General features: G+C 49.2%; 1 protein-coding gene across 4 annotated transcripts in view; it reads right to left on the bottom strand.

Moving 5' to 3' along the window:
• PCSK6 (proprotein convertase subtilisin/kexin type 6) overlaps window positions 1-20,851 on the bottom strand; it is a 190,808-nt gene that overhangs the window by 127,462 nt on the left and 42,495 nt on the right. For all 4 annotated transcript variants that reach the window (XM_031002261.3, XM_031002258.3, XM_031002257.3 and 1 more), the window contains exons 2-6: window positions 16,601-16,705; window positions 4,962-5,072; window positions 4,291-4,434; window positions 2,891-2,967; window positions 791-879 (exon numbers count right to left, since the gene is read on the bottom strand). In XM_031002261.3, the coding sequence (XP_030858121.1) occupies window positions 791-879; window positions 2,891-2,967; window positions 4,291-4,434; window positions 4,962-5,072; window positions 16,601-16,705 (526 nt within the window). The remainder of the gene's footprint in view (window positions 1-790; window positions 880-2,890; window positions 2,968-4,290; window positions 4,435-4,961; window positions 5,073-16,600; window positions 16,706-20,851) is intronic.

Here is a 20,851-nt window from a genome sequence, read left to right on the forward strand (position 1 = left end):
GGAATAGGAAGACATTCAACACTTTACTCCAAAGCCTCATCCTAGCAAGGGCAGCTTGACTGAGCAGTGTGAGAAGCTAAATGGCAAGACCAGACGCACGCTGGGGCGGGGGCGGCTGCTGCTCCGTAAAGGGACCAAGAAGAGGTGATTCCCTGGTGAATGAGACGGGGGACAGCTGGATCTAGGGAGCACTTCACAGAACAGAGCAGGCATGAGCTGCCATAAGGCACAGGTGGACAGAGCCAAGTGGAAAGACGGGGGGAGGCGGGGATGGGAACGGTTCAAGCCCAGGCATCAATCGGGAAGACCAGATGTGTCTAAGGGACACTATGACAAATGTCCTCTAAGGCCAGAGCAGGGGCAGGAGAAGTGGGCCAGCAGGCTTGAGTGGGAGTCGGAACCCAGGGAAGGCTCTGGTCCCAGGTAAAAGCTGTCACTCTGTCTGGGAAGTGACGGAGCCACTGAAGGCTATGGGCAGCGGGGAATCAACGCAGCCTTCTAGGAGTCAGCAGCCAGGCCAGCAGGACCAGAGGAGAGAGGGTACCTTTCTGATGGGAACTGCAATGGCTTTTCAGGCAAAACAGTAAGCAGTTCCTCTGTCTTGAGGCCCCAGTCCCTGTGGGTCAGCTGCCTGGGCCATGATACAGACGGCACTGCTGCGTCTGGCCCAGGGATCTGCTGACATGGCCAAAGCCAAAAAACAGGAGGCTGCTGAGACCAGCGGACAGGGAGCTCCCAGCTGCCCCTGCCCCAGGCCCCTCGGCTCGCAGGCTGGCGCGCCCGGCCTTACCTCCTATTCTGGCATTGTACGCTATGCCCACGATGCAGTAGGAATTGTTTGCTGAAGCAGCAACTTCTCCCGCACAACGAGTGCCGTGTCTGAAACAAAGGAAAAAACCAAGTGAGGACGCAGCCCAGCAAGTTTCAGTGAATTCAGTGCCTGGCTCAGTTCAATGCAACAAGAGAGTCAGTTGTCCGAAGCCCAGAGATATCATTAAAGCCCATTTCCTGCATCCCTTCTCATCACCAACCCCACTCTGGGAGAAGGCACCAAGTCAGCCTGGGTACAGCCCTTCCTGGCATCCTGAATGTGGCAAGTGCTCATGCATGGTCACCTCTTCCAGGATGCCTCCCCTGACCCCCATGTGGGAGGAAGGTGCCTGCCCCAGTGCCCGTGGCCCTATACCTTCCTCCTCCCAGCACGTGTAGTTGGCACATGGCCACTGCTGTGTAGGGTGGGTGCTGCGCCACCTCGGCCTCGTGTCTCCTGTGGCTGGCAGCATGGACACCTGCTGCCTGGCAGGATGAAAGAAGGAACAGTCTGGTGCTGATGTCACCTGCCTCATCCCCTATGCACCTACAACACCATGCTCACCCTGAGGCAGCCCTTCCTGTGCTTCTAAGGCCATTTAAGCTGGAGCTGAGGAAGAACGCTCTAAATTAAACACTCAGCAGCTGGGAGACTATGAAGAAATGACCAGAAAAACAAATTGCGTTTTCCTCAGTAATGACCCCATTCTCTGATGTGCCACGTCGGGTCAGTTCCTCCAGCGGGGGCCAAAGTAGGAGCAACTTGAAATAGCACATCTTTGAGAAGAGTCCACAGAGGATGGGAATCATTGATTCAAATTTAAAGCTGCCTTTAAAAATCACCCCAGGCAGCAGCCCTCTGGAAGAGAGTCATCTGTCCTTCCCTGGAAGCCACACAGCTTCAAGGCCAGGGCTGTTCCCGGGGTCACAGAGCTCGATGGATGGCTCGGGATGGGATTGAATCCTGCCCTTCAAGGGTCACTGCGTGGTATGTGGGTCATTCCTCCTTTGCCCCAGGCATCCTCACTGGCAGCAGGAAGGGCACCTTGGGACGTGCATGAGGCTGGGCTGCTGCAGGCTCGCGGGAGCTCTGCAGCCTGCTGTGTGGAACTCCAGTGGCCGAGGCTTCCTGCACAGCATTGCCTGTGCACCCGTTTGTGAATCTCAGATTCAAAGCAACCACAAACTAAAAGACTATAATCGGGAGACGCCCCTCAGCAAGAATCTTGTCAACAGTGGGGAGGAGGAAAAAGCTTTTATTATTTCCCTCTAAATATTTTTAGAGGAATGATAAGAGCTCAGGGTATGGGCATGCTGATGGAGAAAGGAAAGAGACAGCAAATGAATTCCCAGGACTGACCCCAGGGCTGCCGTTTACACTGCAAAGTCACCTGGGCTCTCCAGACCCCACTGCCTCCACTTGCAAAACGACAGTGACACAAAAACGCCCACCATTTCGGGAGAATCTGCTGGGGGCATTCCTCATGCATCATCTCACTGACCCCTCCTGTGACCCTGTGAGGTAGGGGACATCACTAGCCTGGACGAGCCTCTAAGACACTAAGACATGAAGTTTCAACCAGCTCACCCAGCATGCACGCAGCCAGTAAGTGGGAGAGCTGCGATCTGAACCTGGGTCTATCCAGCATTACTTACTCATGCCCCTTCCACCTCATTCCTAAGGTCACAGAGTCACAAAAGCTTGGGGATGTGACCTGTGTGCTCAAACAGACCAAACTGCTGTCTTCACACAGCAGGTCATGGAGACCGTTAGACTTCAGGGTTTCTCTTTTAAAATATTTCAAGAAAGTTGGAAACAGGAACGATGTCTGTCAAACACCCATTTCTAGCTGCCCGGCAGCGGTGACACCCCAGAGGAACAGGCTAACTCCACAGAAGCTGGCCATGCCTGAAGGGCTGTGCCTGGCATGGCCTGTGACTCCTGGAGAAGCCTGCCTCGCGCCCGGGCAGGGAAGATATGCCGGCAGCCACCGCCTCTCCAGCTCCCTCGCACACACATTCAACAGCGACGCTGCAGGGAGGGGAAGAGAAGCCGGGGAGAGGAGGCGAGGTGACGTACTTATTTTCATTGCTGGCATCATATCGTGGAGATGGGTCATAATCATTGCCGTTCACATCGTAGCTGGCGTAGGAATCCTAAGAAATGGAATCTTGGTGAGTGAGGAGAAATGGCATATGACAGCTCTGCTTTAAATGGATTTTACGTTCCGTTGGCAAATAGAGAAACCACACGCGGGGTTCCTCTCTTGCTATAGCTATAATCTCATATACGTTTTTATCGTGGTAAAATATACGTGACGGGAAATACACGACCTTAGCCATTCTCGAGTGTGCAGCTCGGTGGCATTAATTCACAGTGCTGTGCGGCCATCGCTGCTACGTGACAGGAAACACACGACCTTAACCATTCTCGGGTGTGCGGCTCGGTGGCATTAATTCGCAGTGCTGTGCGGCCATCGCTGCTACCCATCTCCAGAAGTCTTTCAACCTCCAAAACCCCCTCCCCACTCCTCTCTCCCAGGCCCTGGCAACCCCCACTCCACCTTTTTGTCTAAGATTTTGGCTACTCTGAGTCACTCGTGTAAGTGGAATCAGGCAGTATTTGTCCTTTTGTGACTGGCTTATTTCACTTTGCATAACGTCCAACGTTTATCCACGTTTCCACGTGGGTCAGGATTTCCTTCATTTTATATTTTCAAAAGGTATGCTTCTGTTTATATGACTGTAACAGCAGTATTCACATAATTTTACATTCTCCTTTTAAAATATATGATAAAAGCTTTCCAGTGTTGTTGACGTAGTCTGCAAAATTCATTTCTAAGGGCTGCATAATGATCTGTCAGATGGATACAATACGGTTTACTTAATCACCGGTAGGTGCCCAAGTCCCTTAGAGTACTTCTTGCATCTATGATATTTACGACATGCCAAGCTTGCGTCCTTACATTTAACTACTTTAGTCCTTACAATAACTCCAGGAGAGAGTCGTTCTCTTATGAACCATTTTACAGACGGTAAAATGTTTACAGATGAGGCACAGAGAAGTTAAGTAACTTACTCAAGATCTCAGAGCTAATCATTTGCAGACCCAGGATAGGAACCCAGGTACTCTGGGCCTGGAGCCCGTGTTTTCACACTGTCACCCTGTCACTGTTCATGTTGCTACTATCTGTACACTGATGATCCGCCTCCACGCATTTCTTAGTTCTTTAGGCTCCATTCCTAAAAGTGTATGTGACTGTGCAAGCATGTGGATGAATCCCTCTGCAAAACCCTTGCCCCTGACAGTAGCAAGTAGCAGAATATTCATTTTCCTAATTCTCTCCAGCATAGTTTTCTTTACTGCCTAACTTAATGGGGGCTGGGGGAGATCGGGACCTTACCGTTTTTAAACTTGCATTTACTTAATGACCAGCACAGTTGAATATATTTGCATGTCAGTTCCGAGGATTGACTTACATAATTTGGGGCCAGGTCAGGGTGATTTCTCTCTATGCCATCATCGAGGATGGTGACCACCACGTTTTTTCCTGTGTAGCCCCTCTTCCACGCTGCCTGGACATTCATTTCCGACCGGCAGCGACTGTTCTTGTCGCCACAATGCTGTAAGCACAAAAGACACAAAGTCCCCCCGACATGGACATTCCAGATGCAGAACTGACACTCGGTGCACACCCCACAGGGAGGCGCTTAGGCTTGCGAGTAAATAAGGAGGGAACACCTATCCCTGCCTTACATAGCAGAGCTCCTCTTTCCCACTCGGATCGAGAATCATGCAGATGGCTCCCTTGCTTTTTCTGCACCTGCAATCTATCATTTTCCCAGGGCATCGCCTCCCAACAGGAGCTCTGTCCATGGGCTGGGCTTTGCCATTTAGTCATACAGCCTGCATCAAATCACTTCCCTTCTCAAAGAGCCCCCATCCCAGGGTGTGCTGCACAAAGTTTCAGAAAAAATCCACAAGAAAGCCGGTACTGCACAGCCTTGCAGTAGGGGTTTTACAGCCTCAAGGTGAAGTGTGTCTGTCTGGAGATGTTGTTTGAATTTAGCTTTGTTGAGGGAAATTAACCCATTTCAGAGACCTGGCAGTGCAAGTGTCCTGGGGCAGACAGAGGTCCCGTCCTACTCACCAGGTACCACATGTTGGACCAAATGGGGTCGTTGAAGTAAAGGGCCCGCGGGTCACTTCGCACCTGTCTCTTCACCCTTCGTTTCACTTCCTGTTGCTGGAGCCATTTCACCTACCAGAAGAAATGCAATTACTGTTTATATTAGAAACGATTTCTTGATTTTATGTAGCCTCTCTGCAGGTGCTACAGATTTCCTTGTGCGTGAATATCTGTGTCATAGTAGATATTTTAGATGGTAAGTTCCTGGGGACATTTTCACTTCAAAGTGACTACATTTGAAAGATGAGAACTTGTTTGTGTATACAGAGGAAGAAATAACACCACTCTGATAGATTTTGAAGTTGCTGTACTAAAAGAAAGAAAGTGCTCACGCCTGTCATCCCAGCACGTTGGGAGGCCGAGGCAGGAAGATCGCCTGAACCCAGGAGTTTGAGACCAGCCTGGGCAACATGGGGAAACCCCACTTCTCCAAAAAAAAAAAAAAAAATCTAGCTGGGCATGATGGCACATGCCTGTAGTCCCAGCTCCTCAGGAGACTGAGGTGAAAGGATTGCTTGAGCCTGGGAAGTCAAGGCTGCAGTGAGCCATGATGGTACCACTGTGCTCCAGTCTGGGCAACACAGAAAGACCCTGTCAAAAAAAAAAGACAGAGAGAGAGAGAGACAGAAAGACAAGAAGGAAGGGAGGGAGAAAGGGAGAGGAGGAAGGAAGCCAGCCTTGTGAAATTGCCAATAAATTATCTGGTGATCCTTGTCCTGAAGAAAAAGGAAATACACACATGGGAAAGCAGTGAATGAAGAAAGTGTTTGGTTAACTGGTATTGGAATTTGCTTTACAGTAAGGACATAAGTAAATATGATAAGCCATATATTGGAATATTTGGCAGCCACCAGCAATATGGTACCAAAACATGCACAGAGAAAAATCTAGAAAGGAATACAGCAAAATAGCAGTAGCATCAGTTCCTGGGTGGTGACATTATTGCTAATTTAAAATTTTACAATTACTTTCAGGATGTCATAAATGTCTTTCAATCAGCATGATTTGTTTTCATGATCAAGGAAAAAAGTTCACAAGGCTGTATCACTGATATTTAAGACCAAGAATCAAGGCACCAGGCCACCTGCAATAAAACCCAGCCCCGCGCTCACCAGCTGTGTGACTTGGAGCTGACAGTGGACATCCATGGCCTCAGGGTGGTGTCCACACACACAGTGGGGACAGCCATGGGTTGCCACAGGGTTGATATAAGAAACAACACATATAAAGCCCTCAGACCAGTGCCTGGAGCACACCTGCTCTTATCATCCTGTGTACACATTCTTTTCAAGCTGGAAAAACTTTTTATTTTAAAAGGATCTTGGGGTAAAGACTTCTTGGACCCTGAGTGGGAATGTTTTCTTTGGTCTTACCACGGCAGCTCCACCTGATTGAATAATGCTCAAAGCTGGGGTTCAGCCTGGCTCTGGGGCCTGACATGGGTGGGATAAGGATGGGCACCAGGGCCGTGCTCTCGAGGAGTCTGCACTACATTCAGGGGATCCCACCAATCAGAGGATGATGTGAGTTCCAAACAGAGCAGGCTGCCTGGAGGAGGCAGCTAGAGGCAGGGGAGGAACAAGAGAAGGGGGCAGGGCCCCAAGGTGACCCAAGGCTGGCAACACAGGGTCATGCTGGAAGCTAGAACAGAGCTACCTGAGGCTGAGTGGGCAGGGAGTAACGGTCCCCAAGAGCAAAGGGACAAGATTTCTCTTCCTCGTCCCTGAGCCTTGGCCTCCCCACATCACCCTGAGCAAGGAGAGCTGAGCACCTGCATAAACAGCTCAGATTTAGGGCTGGGGATGGCCTCCAAGACATCCTTGGTGTACAGGGCAAAATGCCGGAAGAGAGGCATCCCAGCCTGTCCCACCCCGATGTAATTCGTCTATAAAACCCCAGCAGACCAGGCGCCTTAGAGACACTGCAAAGGGCTCAAAATCAGTTTCACGTCACACACTTAAAAAATCCTCAGCACCAAGTCCTAGATAATTTATAATGGCCGCTGACAGATACTTCCACAGAAAATAAAACTATAAAATGAGATATTTTGTTCCTAACACCGGCTGATGGCATTTTGCAATGTTCCCATATATTACTGCCTGAACTAGAAGGCTTTTTACCTGGTCTAAGATGCCGCAAACAATATTTCATAATCTGTTAAGCACGCTATTACAAAATACAGTGGCATGTAGATCCCGCACAGCCCAAAGCTCCCAGGGATGTTCCGCCCTCCTGCCAGGCTGAGCCCTGTTTGTGCTAAGGGGCCCTGAACTCTCCATTCTAACAACATCCAGCCCCTTCCAATTGCTGTGCCCACCAGACCACACTTCCAGTCAGAGGAGGCACTCTCTGCCCTTCCAAGCCCAAGTGGGTGACACCCCACTAATCATCTGGGAGATGTGGGAAAGTGTAGAGCCAGAAGTCATAAGAGGGTTTCTCAGCAGGTTGGAAGAGCCTGGGCATCCCGGCCCTTGGCCCTTGCTGGGCTCTGGGCAAAACCCCACAACACTGGCACACAGTTCTGAGGGGGACTGTGATAGCCTGGGGCCCGCAGCACAGTTTGGGGCTCTCTCTCTGTCGTGGTCGCAGGGGCAGCCCTCTCTCTGCTAACACACCTGCTCATTATAAGTCTCTGACGGCAAGTGAGGTGCTGTCAGGCCAATGGAACCGAACACTGTACAACAGATGACTGACCAGGCACGGGGGCTTCTCTGTGGAGACGGGATGCAGGCAGACAGCGCGGTGGCAGAGGCTGATTCTCCCAGCACCCACTGTGTCCCTTCCTCTGGGTTCCAGTCACTCCCTTGCTTCTCACCCAGCTCCAGGACAGCACAAGGGGATCCCGGATCCCACCACCTACCCATCACAAAGAGAAAGCCATTTGCCAGGTTCACCTTCCCCAGTGTCTCCGGAGAGCAGGCATCCTGGGGTCACTTATTCTGTGGCTCACTCAACAAAAATGCACTGAGTCTTCCTGTGTGTCTGGCGCTAGGTTCTGGGAAGATCAGCATGAACATACCTGGTTCCCGGCCAGGACCAAAGTGCCTCCCCCTCCCATCCCCAGCTGGGATGCAAAGCTCTGCCTTCAATGCCCCCTCGGGGTGAAACCAGGAGCCACCTGGACACTCTGTGGAGGTCAGAGGTGTGTCACCAGCCCCAAACCAAGCGACTAAAACTCCAGCTCTCCCATCGAATGGAAGCAACCCTCACAGGTTGCAGTGAGCAGAGATTGCACCATTGCACTCCAGCCTGGGCAACAGAGTGAGACTCTGTCTCAAAAAAAAAAAAAAAAAAAAAAAAAAAAAAAAAAAAGAAAGAAAGAAAGAAAATGTGATTAGGACTAAATGACTGCTAGATGACATCTGTTGACTTTTTTTTGTGGAAGATCAACTATAAGTGATTTGGGGCAAAGGCAAGGTTTGCCAAATGCCACTTCTAGCCCAAACACAAACCATCTTTCTCTGCAAATCTGTAGAAAGTGCCAGGATTTCTTTAACGTCATACTTTGAAGATAGAACTTCACTCTGACCTTTTTATCCTTTTCTCTGTTTTCCAAATGTATGTTTCCTGCTAAACATGCAGCACAGTTATAGATAAGCTACGCTCTGGGGCAGGGAGTTCTAATCATGAAGAAGACTTCATCGTCTTCTCAAGACAAGCGCGCAGCAACACTTTCTTTTGTAGTGTGTGCTTCCTCCAGATTCCTTCTTGAGAAGCCAAGTTAAAATGAGGCATCCGTTGACTGTCCCTCTGTTGATAAGACGAGGTAAAATCTAAAGATGTTCCTAAAGGGTAACATAAACAAGCAGAGACCCAGGAGGGGGCCCTGCCCGCGTTCCAGTAAATGGCTTGCCATGCTGCAGGCTGTCCACGCCACCAAGTTGTGATCCTTGTCCAAGCGTCCTTTCAGCGAGCAGCCATGGGCAGCCTTGGCCCTGTCTTCTTCCCTGTGGGCCACAGGTGGGCCAGAAGCTTGCTGACATATCATTCCCAGGTGTGACAAGCGACAGGGGTGGGTGTTTTGAAACTTTCACTCATGAGCCAGTGCCACCAAAGAGAGCATGAAATCCCTCCCACTTGCACGTCCACCCAAAGCCACCACGTCCTTCTGCCCTAACTTCAAGCCCGTGCCTATTCAGAGGGGCCCTGCTGTGGCTCAGGAAGGCCCCTAGAAGTTCTTGGGAGCTGGAGAGTCCTAAAAGGAGAGGGGCTTCAGTCTTTGCTCTGAGATGGAGTGAAGGCCACAAAAGGCATACACAGGCACCCTCCCCCAGCGGTCCAGGGGTCCCACACAGCATCAAGGGAGTCAAGCTGCTGAGGTTCTTGGAAGTACGCACCGGCAGGGCTGCGGACACCAGGTTCACACAGGTTCTGCACAGTTGTAGCCAAAGCAAGGGAGACAGCTTGGCCAGCTCTTTCTTTTCTCTTTTCTCCCTGGTTTCATCAAAGTGAAGGTTACTTTATTCTGTAACTGTGAAAGAACAAGGGGACTGCAAGCCAGACCTGACTGTCCACCAGGGCATATCAAGGGAGGGAGTCGGAGGCCACACCTCAGCACCCGGGAGCCACCAAGCTCCAAAGCCTCCTCCAGGAGAGAACAATCAGGGCACCGTAGAAAGTAAACCTGTTATTCTCTCTGTGTGGGAGGTGGGCACCCTGCCTGGGCCTCCGTCTCCACACTGTAAAGCAGGGGCTGGGACCGGTCCCTCTCTCAGAGCTTGTGCACTCAACAGTCTGTGGCACTTAGATCTTGATTCCCATCAACCTTGACTGCTCTGAGCACCTCGCTGGGCCAACATCCAACCAGCTAAAGAGCTCAATGAGAAGCCTGACTGGTGAATTTAAAGAAAGAAAAATCCCACTCCCCGACAAGTGCCCGTCACTGCATAATGTGCAACGTGGCCCTTCTCTCACTGACAGGCGACGATTCATGCAGCACACTGGAGCCATCTTGCCCTGGATCCCACAGTCCCTCAAGGAGTGGAAGGACAGGCTCGAGTCCCGGAAACCCCAGAACCGTATGCAAAATGGTGCCGGCAGGAGCATGATGTCTTTTTCCCTCTGGAGAGCAAGAGGCCCCACAACTTCCATCGGCTTTTCAAAGGGGCCTGTGATTCCCCCGAATGGCTAAGAACCACTGAACCAAGCTAGACAGAGGCAGAAAGCAGATCCAAGTTCTCCCTGAGTGAGGGATTGGTCCTGCGGCTGTCATCTTCCAGCAGGGCAAGAGGACCATCGCGACAAGTGAGAGATGATTACATGGCTTCGTGAGAGCCCATCACGGCGAGATGCCCAGGCCCACCTCTGGCGCAGCACTGGCTCACCTTGGGGTGGGGCCGGGAAACCCCAGGCTGCCACGGCAATCACACAGCGGGAACCCAGTGAGTAAGCCCGCACAGTAGAGGAGGGGGAGGAGGAACCAGAAAATAAAGGAGATTCTAACTCAGCCTAGAAAGCCTCCCCCCCAACCACCTCCCGTGTCATCCAGGCAGCCGCGAGCCCAGCTCCCTCCCCACTGCCTCCCCTGCAGCCATAACTGCAACAGCGTAGAGACCATTTCTTGAATTCTTTCCATTGAAGTTAAACTACAGGTGCCAGAAGACCCCTGCTTAACAGTCACTAGAGAGGGAAGTCCTCGCTCTGCTGATGACGGAAATGGGACAGTGTGTGTGAAACCTCTTTGGGAAAGTAAAGCTACTCATTTGTAAGTTAGTTCTTATTTTGCTGAAAGGGGACAGAAGGTGCCCCTCTCCCCACCGCCCGCCACCCGCCTCCACCCTCCACTCACTGACAACAGAAGAGGCAGCTGGAGCCCAGCTTCACCTATTGTTAGGGGCTGACCTGTGAACCCCTAAATTCTTATGTTGAAATCTTAACCCCGGGTAGCTCAGAACGTGACTGCAATGGGAGATAAGGGCCTTAAAGAGGTAATTACGTTAATATGAGGTCATGATGCGGGGGACCCTAATCCAATCTGGCCAGTGTCCCATGAGAAGAGATTAGGACAGAGCCACCTCGCAGAGAGGGACAACCACGTGAGGATCAAGAGGCCTCAGAAGAAACCAACCCTGCCAACGCTGTAATCTCAGCCTTCCAACCTTCCTAAGTGTGAGACAATACCGTTCTGTGGTTGAAGTCCCCGCATCCTGTGGGACTTTGTTACAACTGCCCCCGCAGACTAACAAACTATGAAGCCCAACGCTGCTCAACGTGTCTGACACGCAGTCACTGTCAGTACCTCTGTTATTTTAGCTCCAGCAGTACAGGATACGGCTTTGTCAATTGAAAACTACATTTAGGATTTTTCCATAATTTAGCCAAGGTGGGTCAGAATTTACTTCTAAAGTATTTACATAGAAAGAAGTTGCTTATGTTACACACAACTTGCTTATAGGAACCACATCTCTGGAACTTGAGATATGCTTCAGGAAGCATTGTCTACTGTTCTCTGGGTCGCTGCTGGACTTGTAAGGGAGTAAAAGCAAATGATATGTGGCCTTGACCCTCGATAACCTCCTGTTGCATTGGCAAGAGATGGGCTTGCATGCTTTGAACTCCAAGTTCCTCTCTCCTGAGGCATCCGCACAGCAGCGTCAGTCCGCCTTCCCATCGCCTCTCCTCTGGTTCTGGAATACTGAACGCCCTCCCAAGCCTGACGATCCAGGTCCCCCAGGAACCACCTGCAGCTCCCCTGCCGACTCTGTCTGTCCCTGACAGATCCCAAACAAACTGAACTAGTCATCGTTCCCAACAAACACTGCTGTGTGCTCCTACTCTAGGGCCAGACCTAGAATACAAACATACGACTGCTAGAAGAGCAGGCCAAGTCCGCAGCCTCTGAGCAGGCTTCCTGGTGGCAGGGATATTGGAGCCCAGAGGGGAAGGTGGGGAGCCGTCTGTGCAAAAGCTCTGCAGAGGGAAAAAGAGCGAAAGTCATCCGAGGAGGACCTTAAAGGCCAGTGGTGGCCGGGACTCAGGGGGCCACAGGAGGCCAGAAAAAGCAGGGTTTGGGAGGTGCAGATACAGCTTTGTGGCACCATCAGGCATGTATTTCAGAGGATCCCTCAGGAGTATGGGAGGTGACTGGCAGGGGCAAGGATGCCCACATGAGGCCAGCAAGGAGGGCAGTGCAGTGGTGCAGGCAAGAGATGACAGGAGCTGGGCCTAGGGCAGGAGACACAGGACATGGCAGGGCCGGGTTGTACGGGAGGTGGAACAAGTGTAGGGGGGAAGGAGAGGCTGCTGGCACTGCAGTGGAATGCAGATGAGCGCTTCCCTCTGAGACAGACTAGGGTCAGAGACAGTGAGCTGGGTTTGGGACATACTGACTTTGGATTGTCTTTGAGATATCTAAGCAGAAGGGCAGAGCATGTTGTGAAAGAATAAAATGCTGTCTTTTAAGGTAAATTTACACATTCAAACTTTTTACCAATTCCTAGCAGCCATGCCACTAGAACCAGCTGGGTGGTGCTGAAAATGTGAACAGCCAACTTGTCACTGTCATTCGATCACCCTCATGGGGGAGCAGTCCACCGTCCCCACGTGGGCAAATCCGCTGGGCCCTGGGCAGCTGCCTGGCCCTGCCCTCAGCCCGTGACACAGTTCATCAACCTCTGAGACCAATGTGGTCACTTACTGTCTATGTGCTCTCGTCAGGAACTTTCTGTTTGTTTGCACTTTGAATTGCTCTAGCACACAAAACTGTTAGATAAAATTCCATCTGTGGTTAATGGAAAGATCTGCTTCAACATTGCATCACTGCTGGAAGGAAACCCGAGCTTTGATTAAACTCTGGGGGCAAAGTCCCATCCTACAAAACAGAATGCCTCCTCTGGTCCTTGCAATCATTTTGCAACTTCTACGCTTTAAAGCACTGAAATGAAGCATTGAACCCAAGCCTCCTACGGCCCTAGAAGGAGCCACCAAGGCTCCCTCTGAACATCTTTATCCTTCCATTTCCATCACCAATCTGGCTGAGATCTGTAGGGAAGGAAAAGAGCTGAACCCAAGTCATCATGCTAAAATGTTAGGTCTGGAAGACACAGGCAGCAACGACTAACTATAAGCCAGCTTGGAACATAATCAGAACAAGTAATTTTAAAAAAATTTGTGAGCCGTTTCAGTGATTGGTCGACGCTTCTGTAATATCCACCCTTCTCCAGACTTTTGGCAAAAGAACAAGTTAAAAACAAATGCTTTCAGTTTGCTTAAATGACAAGCCTTGGAAAAACCCAGCGACCGATAACTGCACACTGCGAACACTTGGGCTGTTCCTCCAAGGACAGGGCTGAGTAACAAAGCAATCTGAGCAAAACGGCCCTTTTCAAAGACGGCAAGAAAAACATCAAGCAAAGGTAATTAAGAATGCAAGGAACATGACTGTACCATTCCGGTACAGGATCAGGGCGAAGAAGATGCCTAATAAGTGTGCGTGCACACACGTGCTTAACAGAGTCCTGCTGCTGACCCCCCCTTGAGTTTTGTTTTGCTTTCACAAATGTACATTCTATCTGCTTTTATGTGACGTGGGGTGGACTGTGCATTCCATCACTTATCAAAGCACTTTTATACAATAAGGACTGGAACTAATTAAAATAAGATACCGTCTGCATTCGATGGAACTTTATCCTAAGCCCCATAACATTCATTTCCAGTTTGGTCATTTGAACACAATGGCAGCCTCACATTCCGAAGTCTCTGAATAATATTAAATCATCTTTTCCTTTTGTTAATAATATTAATTACACAACTCTCCAGATGTGAAGGTATCATAAAAATGCTTTGCCAACGTAGGGAAACGTTCCGATGCACTGCAATAAAAGATAACACTAAATACTTACATAAAACAGCTAATTTCACCAAGTGTTTAATTGTAATGACTGGGCGGAGTAAATATTAGTCAGACTGACAGCTAATTGATTTGGTTTGCATTAAAGCTAGACAAATTTAAACAGAGGTATTTCAGTTGCGATTCTGAATTCATAATCGGTTCAGATGTCTGTGTGCTTTCCCTGGGGCTAACAATTTAATCAGAACTGTGAGAAACAATCAGCCAATCCTATGAAAGTTCCAGGAAGGCCTGGGATGCCCAGGCTGTTTACCTTTCTTCCTTTCTTCTTTACTGGCAGGATGCATTGATAGCAGCCTTGCCAGGAGCTTATTAAGAAGCTCTGTGAAAAGGAGATTTTTATTTGAAAAAATTTATCTGCTATGGTAGCCTTTGCCTAGGAAGTCTCTATCCTATCCTTCCTTCTGCTGACTTCGAGGAGACAACTAATGCCTGGGAATGCTTTGCCCTCAGACCCAAACTGAATATAGGACTTTTGACACACCTAAAATGGGTCAATCAAGCAGCTCAGGTGCTGCAGAGAGGAGGCAGGTCCAGGGTATGGTGGCCCTCAAGCCCCCCACAGAGTCTGTCTCTGCTGCCTCAGCCTGCCTTGCTCATGCACGGGTCTCCCATCCCCATCTTCACCAAGAACAGAGACCTGCTGGGCAGCTCTGCATTACTCAGGCACAGGGTCCTGCACTCAGCAGGTGCACCACTAATATTTTTGGAAGGAAGGGATGAGCAGTCGACCTGAGTACATTTAAAAGTTTTAAAATATAGTCACCAACAACAGAGGATGTAGTCAAAACACAGATTAAGTCTCCTATTTCGACTCTGCCTTAGTTCTAACAATTAAGAATCTGCTTTATTAATTCTTGGAAGGCCTCACGGAAAGAAGACCGAGAAATCCACGGTCCCCGTCTCTTCTCAGAGCATGCTTATGAGAGGGGCTTCCTGCATGCAAACAGCTTGCTTTCATTGTAACTATCCGCGTGGTGGCAATTCAACAACTCAAAAGACTTCAGTTGAAGAATGAGGATGTTTCTTCACACGGCAGATCAAGTGCTTGCTTAAAGTGAAAGTGTGGAGGGATGCTGCGTCGGCCTCTTTCCTAGCTTAGAATTTCCTCCAAGATGACAGATGACGGTCTCTCAACCGCACAGAACTCACGCCTCCTCCGGGATCAGCCTATGCACCCTGCACAGAGGCCCCCTGCTGCTCAGTTTTCTACTGATCCACACTTCCCCAAGTGCCCCACTCTTTGGGAATAAGCAACTACAATCTGGCTTTTTTCCTAGAGGATTAAATATACTGGCCCCTTTGAAAAACATTCCTTCATGTTCCATGGTGTAAGCACAAGTAGACGTAATCTCACCCCCATGTGATGGGGTGAGATGGTGCATGTAAAGTGCCCAGGCACAGTCATCCCTTAGTAAACACTTAACTCCTTCCTTTGCTATGAAGGAATAATGGAATTAGCACAACGTTTCATATCTATCTCATTCGACTTATCCGTATCTATCTATCCATCCATTCATCCATCCATCCATCCATCCATCCACCTATAAAACCAATCCAGAAATATATTCAAGACAAGTCTGACTTTTCACAGCCCAGGTCCATAGGTGAGCTCCATGGGGGCCACTTCCTCATGTGCTTCAAATCAAAACCCTCACCATGCGATGCCCCAGAGAAGGATAATTCAGATACAGAGCCCAGAGATAACACGTCTCTCCAACAGATCCCTGCTCAGTCAATACAAAAAGAGCCCTGATTGTCATTGACGCAGGTGGGTTGGGGCAACACCAAGAACCCATTTTTCCATAAAAACTTTACTCTAAGTATTTTCTGGAAATAGCTGAAATAATATTGTGCAGCAGCCAGGCGGCCCAAACAAACATCTAGCACATATGTTAACTTTTAAGAGAAGATGATTTCTGTGACCTAAAACTATGATTTACCAATGACCTCCGTTCCTTGTTGGGGCTGCTACTGCTTCTCACGTGAACTTCATTTTCCTTCTCAGCACTCATCGCCCTGTGACATATCACATATTTTTCTATTTCCTGCTTCGTTTTCTGTCAGCCCCGCCACCAGCTCCACGGGCCCTGCTATGGACAGAGCCAGCCACATGGAAGGTATTCCAAAAATACCTGCCAAATGAATGAACTCACTGGAGGCTCACTTGGCCATCTTAAATCTTTAATCTTGACACATAACTGTTGATTGATATTTCTCAAATATTAATTTCAAATCTATGCAGAAAGGAAGTATAATTAACCACCCAACAAATATGGGTTATGTTAAAATTTTAAATGTTAGCCTCCTTTCAAATCACATTTGTTTTAATCCTGAAGATCATGTGAATCTTTGAGGAAAAAACGTCATAGTTGCTGCCTCAGTTTTCAAATTCATAGTAACCGTTAACATACATGTTATGACAACCACAAAAACATCCACCTGCCCGATCTCTAATTTCATTATTAAAATACTTGCTTGAATTGCTCAGAGTTTTTGTTTCATGGGTAAGATTCACGTATGTATCTCCTGTGAGTATTGTATTTTGTTGATTTTAAAATGCTGAGAGATCCTCACTCACGTGATTTAGTTCAGATGGTCTGATATGTAGCTACACCTGTCCGGCTGTATTTAAAGTGAACGTGGAAAACTCATGTCCCTCCAGAATCACATTAAAATCCAGACTCCGCCATTTTTAAGACCACAGACCCAAACCCTCCAGCCCTTAGGAAGGCATCCGGACACTCTATACCTGGGGGTCCATTCTGAGGAAGGTGTGAGGGCCTCTGCTACTCAAGGTTGATCTTTTAAAGGTTTTGCTGTGATAAAAATGGTAGTAATCTTCCAGGTTTCCAATCTGCAAGACAAGAAGCAGAATACCATCAATTAATAGTCTCACGAACAGCTTCCAAAATCTTCCACCCCACAAGAATCTCCCCCTTATCTGAGGGGCTCATTCTCCCAGAGGAAACATGCCCTCCACCACCCTGCTCCTCATATCTCTGGCATGTGTGCAGTGTTTATAAACATGAAGGTGGATTCAGACACTCCTTTTTAGATAAATAACACTAAGTCATATTTCCCATGGGACACAAACTCCATCACATCTCACGGTAAATTAACACCATTTAAAGTTTGGACTATCATGGCCGAGTTTTTTAGACAGAAATGAATGTTCGTTTAGGGCCAAGAATCCCTGAAGTAGCTAAGTTGGTGTCAAGTCAGGTCTACACCGAAACATTCATTTATAAACAAACCCCATCCTCTCCACCCCATGGGTAAACTGAAATATCGAAGAATGAACACTCACTCTCCAGTGCAACAGGACAGCCAAAGAAAACACATGGATCCATCTGCTTGGGGATTGTGAAAGGGTCAGATGAGAACATCTAAACTCCCGAGGTGTCCCAATTTTCTGCCAGGGGCAGTTTGTCAGGACAGATTTCAGCTTGAGGACCGGATGGAACCAACAGCAGCCCTGTGCCCCAGCCCCTGACCTTCAAGAAGGGCTGGCCCTCGCTGTAGCACCAGCTTGTCCTCACGTCTGTCCGGGCTCGAGCATGGGGACATTGTTATCGGAGGCCTGCTTCTCGGCTGTAGAGAAGGGCTAGTTGATCACCACCCTCCAAAAAGGATTTTAAAATCAAGATGGACTGGATATCATACAGACCCTCAAGTTGATCTTCTCAGGCTAAACCATCCTGGTTTCTTTTCTAGCTTGATTAAAGGGTAAATTCAAGACTAATGGTCCTCTACAGCAGTTCTATATGATGATTACAAACATGGGTTTTGAGTCAGATCGATTTGGTCCAAACCCTTCCTACCCCTCCACCAAGATTAGCCATACGACCTTGGACAAGGGCATTTGAGTCATAGGAATCTCAATTCCTTATGTGTAAAATGGGGATAAAGGTACTTACCTTTAAAAGTTAAGTAGGACTAAAGCTTACCCGACTCACAACTCCTTGGCTGCCTCCACCTCATTCATAGCCATTTAGTCTGCTATAGTCTGACCTCAATAGAGTTGACTGGCCCAGGTGGAGACCTGGAGGGACTTGGATGCTGTGAGTGGCCATTTTCATATCTTTACACAAGAAGATAAGGCAGGAGTGCAAGAGAGAGCCTCCCAGCCCCTTTACTTCCCTTCAGTTCTCCTTTCTGGCAACCCTGGCAGCCTTGCTGTCTCCTGTTCTTGGGTTTAGGAGACACCACTTTGTCCTCGAAATAAAGAGTTCCCTTTTCTACTTCAGCTTACTCCAGTGTGTTTCTGTTGCTTACAACCACAGAACATCAAATACGAAGATAGTCATGAGGAATCAATAGGAATCACCTATATAGAGCCTAGTTGAGTGTCTAGAACCTAGTGGGCATTCAGCAAATGCTGGTGGTCCTGGGAGCTGGGATTCTCTCTCGGGCTCCTCCACTCCCTTCTCTGGGTCTGGGATGCTTTAGCTTTTGGCCAAATCCAGGTCTGCATCTAATGTGACCCCTTCCCTCTGGGTGACCTGGGCTTACCCTCTCTCAGTTTCCTTATGAGACTAATAACCACCACCCTGAAGGGTTGCTCCAAAATTTGAACGAGATATTTATGTGTGAAAGAGCTAGCAGAGACTCAGCAGGCAGGTAGTAAGTGCTCGATACACGGTTTTCTGCAATTCTGATTCTCACATTTTTCTGCCATCATAAACCTCATTATTTCTGCCCTATTTTGCTCACAAGCACTTTTATTTTTCTTCCTACAGATAAGTCACCTTGCTCACTTCTTCAACAAAGTTAACTGCCACATGTGTCAAAAGGCTCCTCCTCACCCACACTAGAGCTGTTATTTAGCTACGCAGGCAATCACGGAGGCTCAACTTGCCGCAGTGTTTAATCAACATGTTTGCTCATAAGCTGCCATCATCCCTGGGAGACGTTACATAACTTTTGGTCTTTTAACTCTGGGCATTCGAGTCAATTCCCAGTCAGGGACATGGAGAAACTAAGAGTTGAATAAAACTTGCTGGCAAAGAGACTAATTGCAGCAGTGCTGACCCTTAGCAGGCCCATGTCAGGGTGGCCCTGGAAGCCATTCAGGGCAGCACCTGGCCTTTGACCAGCTAAGCCAGGCTTGGGGAAGCCACCTTTCCCCTCAAAGGCCAGTCCCAAAGCCATCCAGCCCCCTGCCCCGGGGCCGCCATGACTGTCCTTTGCAAAGGCCCCTGGGTCTGGGCTGATGTGAACTGTTCCCCACGAACGATCCAGGAAAGGCACAGACAGTCCCCAGAATGCTGACCAGGCCAACCACCTCTGGAGGCAGCAGCGGCCAGAACTCCATCTGTTTGGACACTTATGTCCTGCCTAGCATGAGAGCTGGGGGGCCGGGGAGGGACGCTCCCACTGCAGGGGAGAAGGGGACACCAGCCAAGGCTGCCCTTGCAAAGCCAGCTGCAGAAGAAGCTGGAATCATACAACATTTGTCCTCTGTGACTGGCTTATGTCATTCAGCATAATGTCCTCAAGTTTCATCAGTGTTGGACCATGTGTCAGAATTTCCTTCCTTTTTAAGGCTGACTAATCTTCCGTTATCTGCACACCTCACATTTTGTTTATTCATTCATCTATTTATGGACACGTGGATTACTCCCACTTCTTGGCTGCTGTGAATAATGCTGCTGTGTACAAATATCTGTTCGTGTCCCTGCTTTCAATTCTTTTGGGTATATATCCACCTACCGTTTTTTGATAAATTTTCTTGGGACATAGCCACACCCACCCTTTCCCTACTGTTCATGGCTGCCTTCCTACTACAATAGCAGAGCTGAGTAGTTGCAACAGAGACCCTAGAGCCCACAAGGATAAAAGAGTTCATATGTGAACTTTGAAACAGAAAAGGGTGCCAGCCTGTGATGTACAGCATTTGCTGCTGAGAGTATCTGGGGAGTTCACCAAAGTCTCTGAGGTCAAGCAAGGGTTCTCTAGGGCTGGGAAGTGGCGGTCCATACACGGAGTGACTGCTGACAAACACAGGTGTGGCTGCAAGCCTAGGCCTTCAGCATCTCATTGAGTCTCTGAGACGTGCTTTTTCCATAAACCTCCTTGTCAGATGCTCCAAGACGCCCCGTCCTTCTGTCTGACTCATGTGGTCCTGCCCTCTGCCCTCCCTTTGCAACATCAGGCACCAGGTCAGGAGTGTGAGGTTTTCATCACGGGCAAAACCAGTGAGAGAATCAAAGGTGACACAGCAGGAGGCAGGAGCAGCTGCCCAGGAACACAGGCCCATTGAAAGTCTTGTCGGCCCGGATGATGCTGCGTTTATGACACAGCCATTGCTGTCTCTCGTCCTCCCCACCCACCTAAGCCCTTCTAGGCTTCTCATCTGACCTACCACAGCAGGGTCCACCCCAGGTACGAGGAGGTCCTGCCCCTCCCCAATGAGGGAGGCTGTTCCTTCACATCTCTGGGTGCCTTCATGGGGAAGGGGGACAGGATGCCAGGCTGTGAGGCCCCCAGGCTCACGCAGGGTCACCTGTGGGGATGTGGCCACTGGCCTGGTTCAACATGAAGGACACCTGGCTGCCCTCTGGCCCTGACTCACAGATTAGGGTGTGACAAGGACCCACAGAGATGTCCCCATTTCACAGATGAGTATACTGAGGCCCAGGGAGGTTAAGACTATGTCACACTGTGGGGCTCCCAGTTCCTAAACCAGCAGCTCCCCTTTCTGCTCACAGACAAGCCAGTGACAAAATTTGATACTAAATGACATATAGATACACAAGTAGGGTTTAAGATGACTGCCACACTTTCAGGACCTCTTCAGGGTCAAATGGACAGGGGTGGACTCAGGAAGGGGGCAGCCTAAAGACAAAATTCCAAATAATCTTCCAGGGAAAGTGAGGTTCTTTCTTTATGTGGCATTTGCCTGATGGCAGGTGTTCCTCCCTGCTCAGCAGCCTGGACGTCCTGGGTGGCTGCTGCGTGGCTGTGGCCTCGGACAGCGTCCACACCAGGCACTGGCTCT

Source organism: Gorilla gorilla, chromosome 16, assembly GCF_029281585.2.
Source record: "Gorilla gorilla gorilla isolate KB3781 chromosome 16, NHGRI_mGorGor1-v2.1_pri, whole genome shotgun sequence".
NCBI classification, from domain to species: domain Eukaryota; kingdom Metazoa; phylum Chordata; class Mammalia; order Primates; family Hominidae; genus Gorilla; species Gorilla gorilla.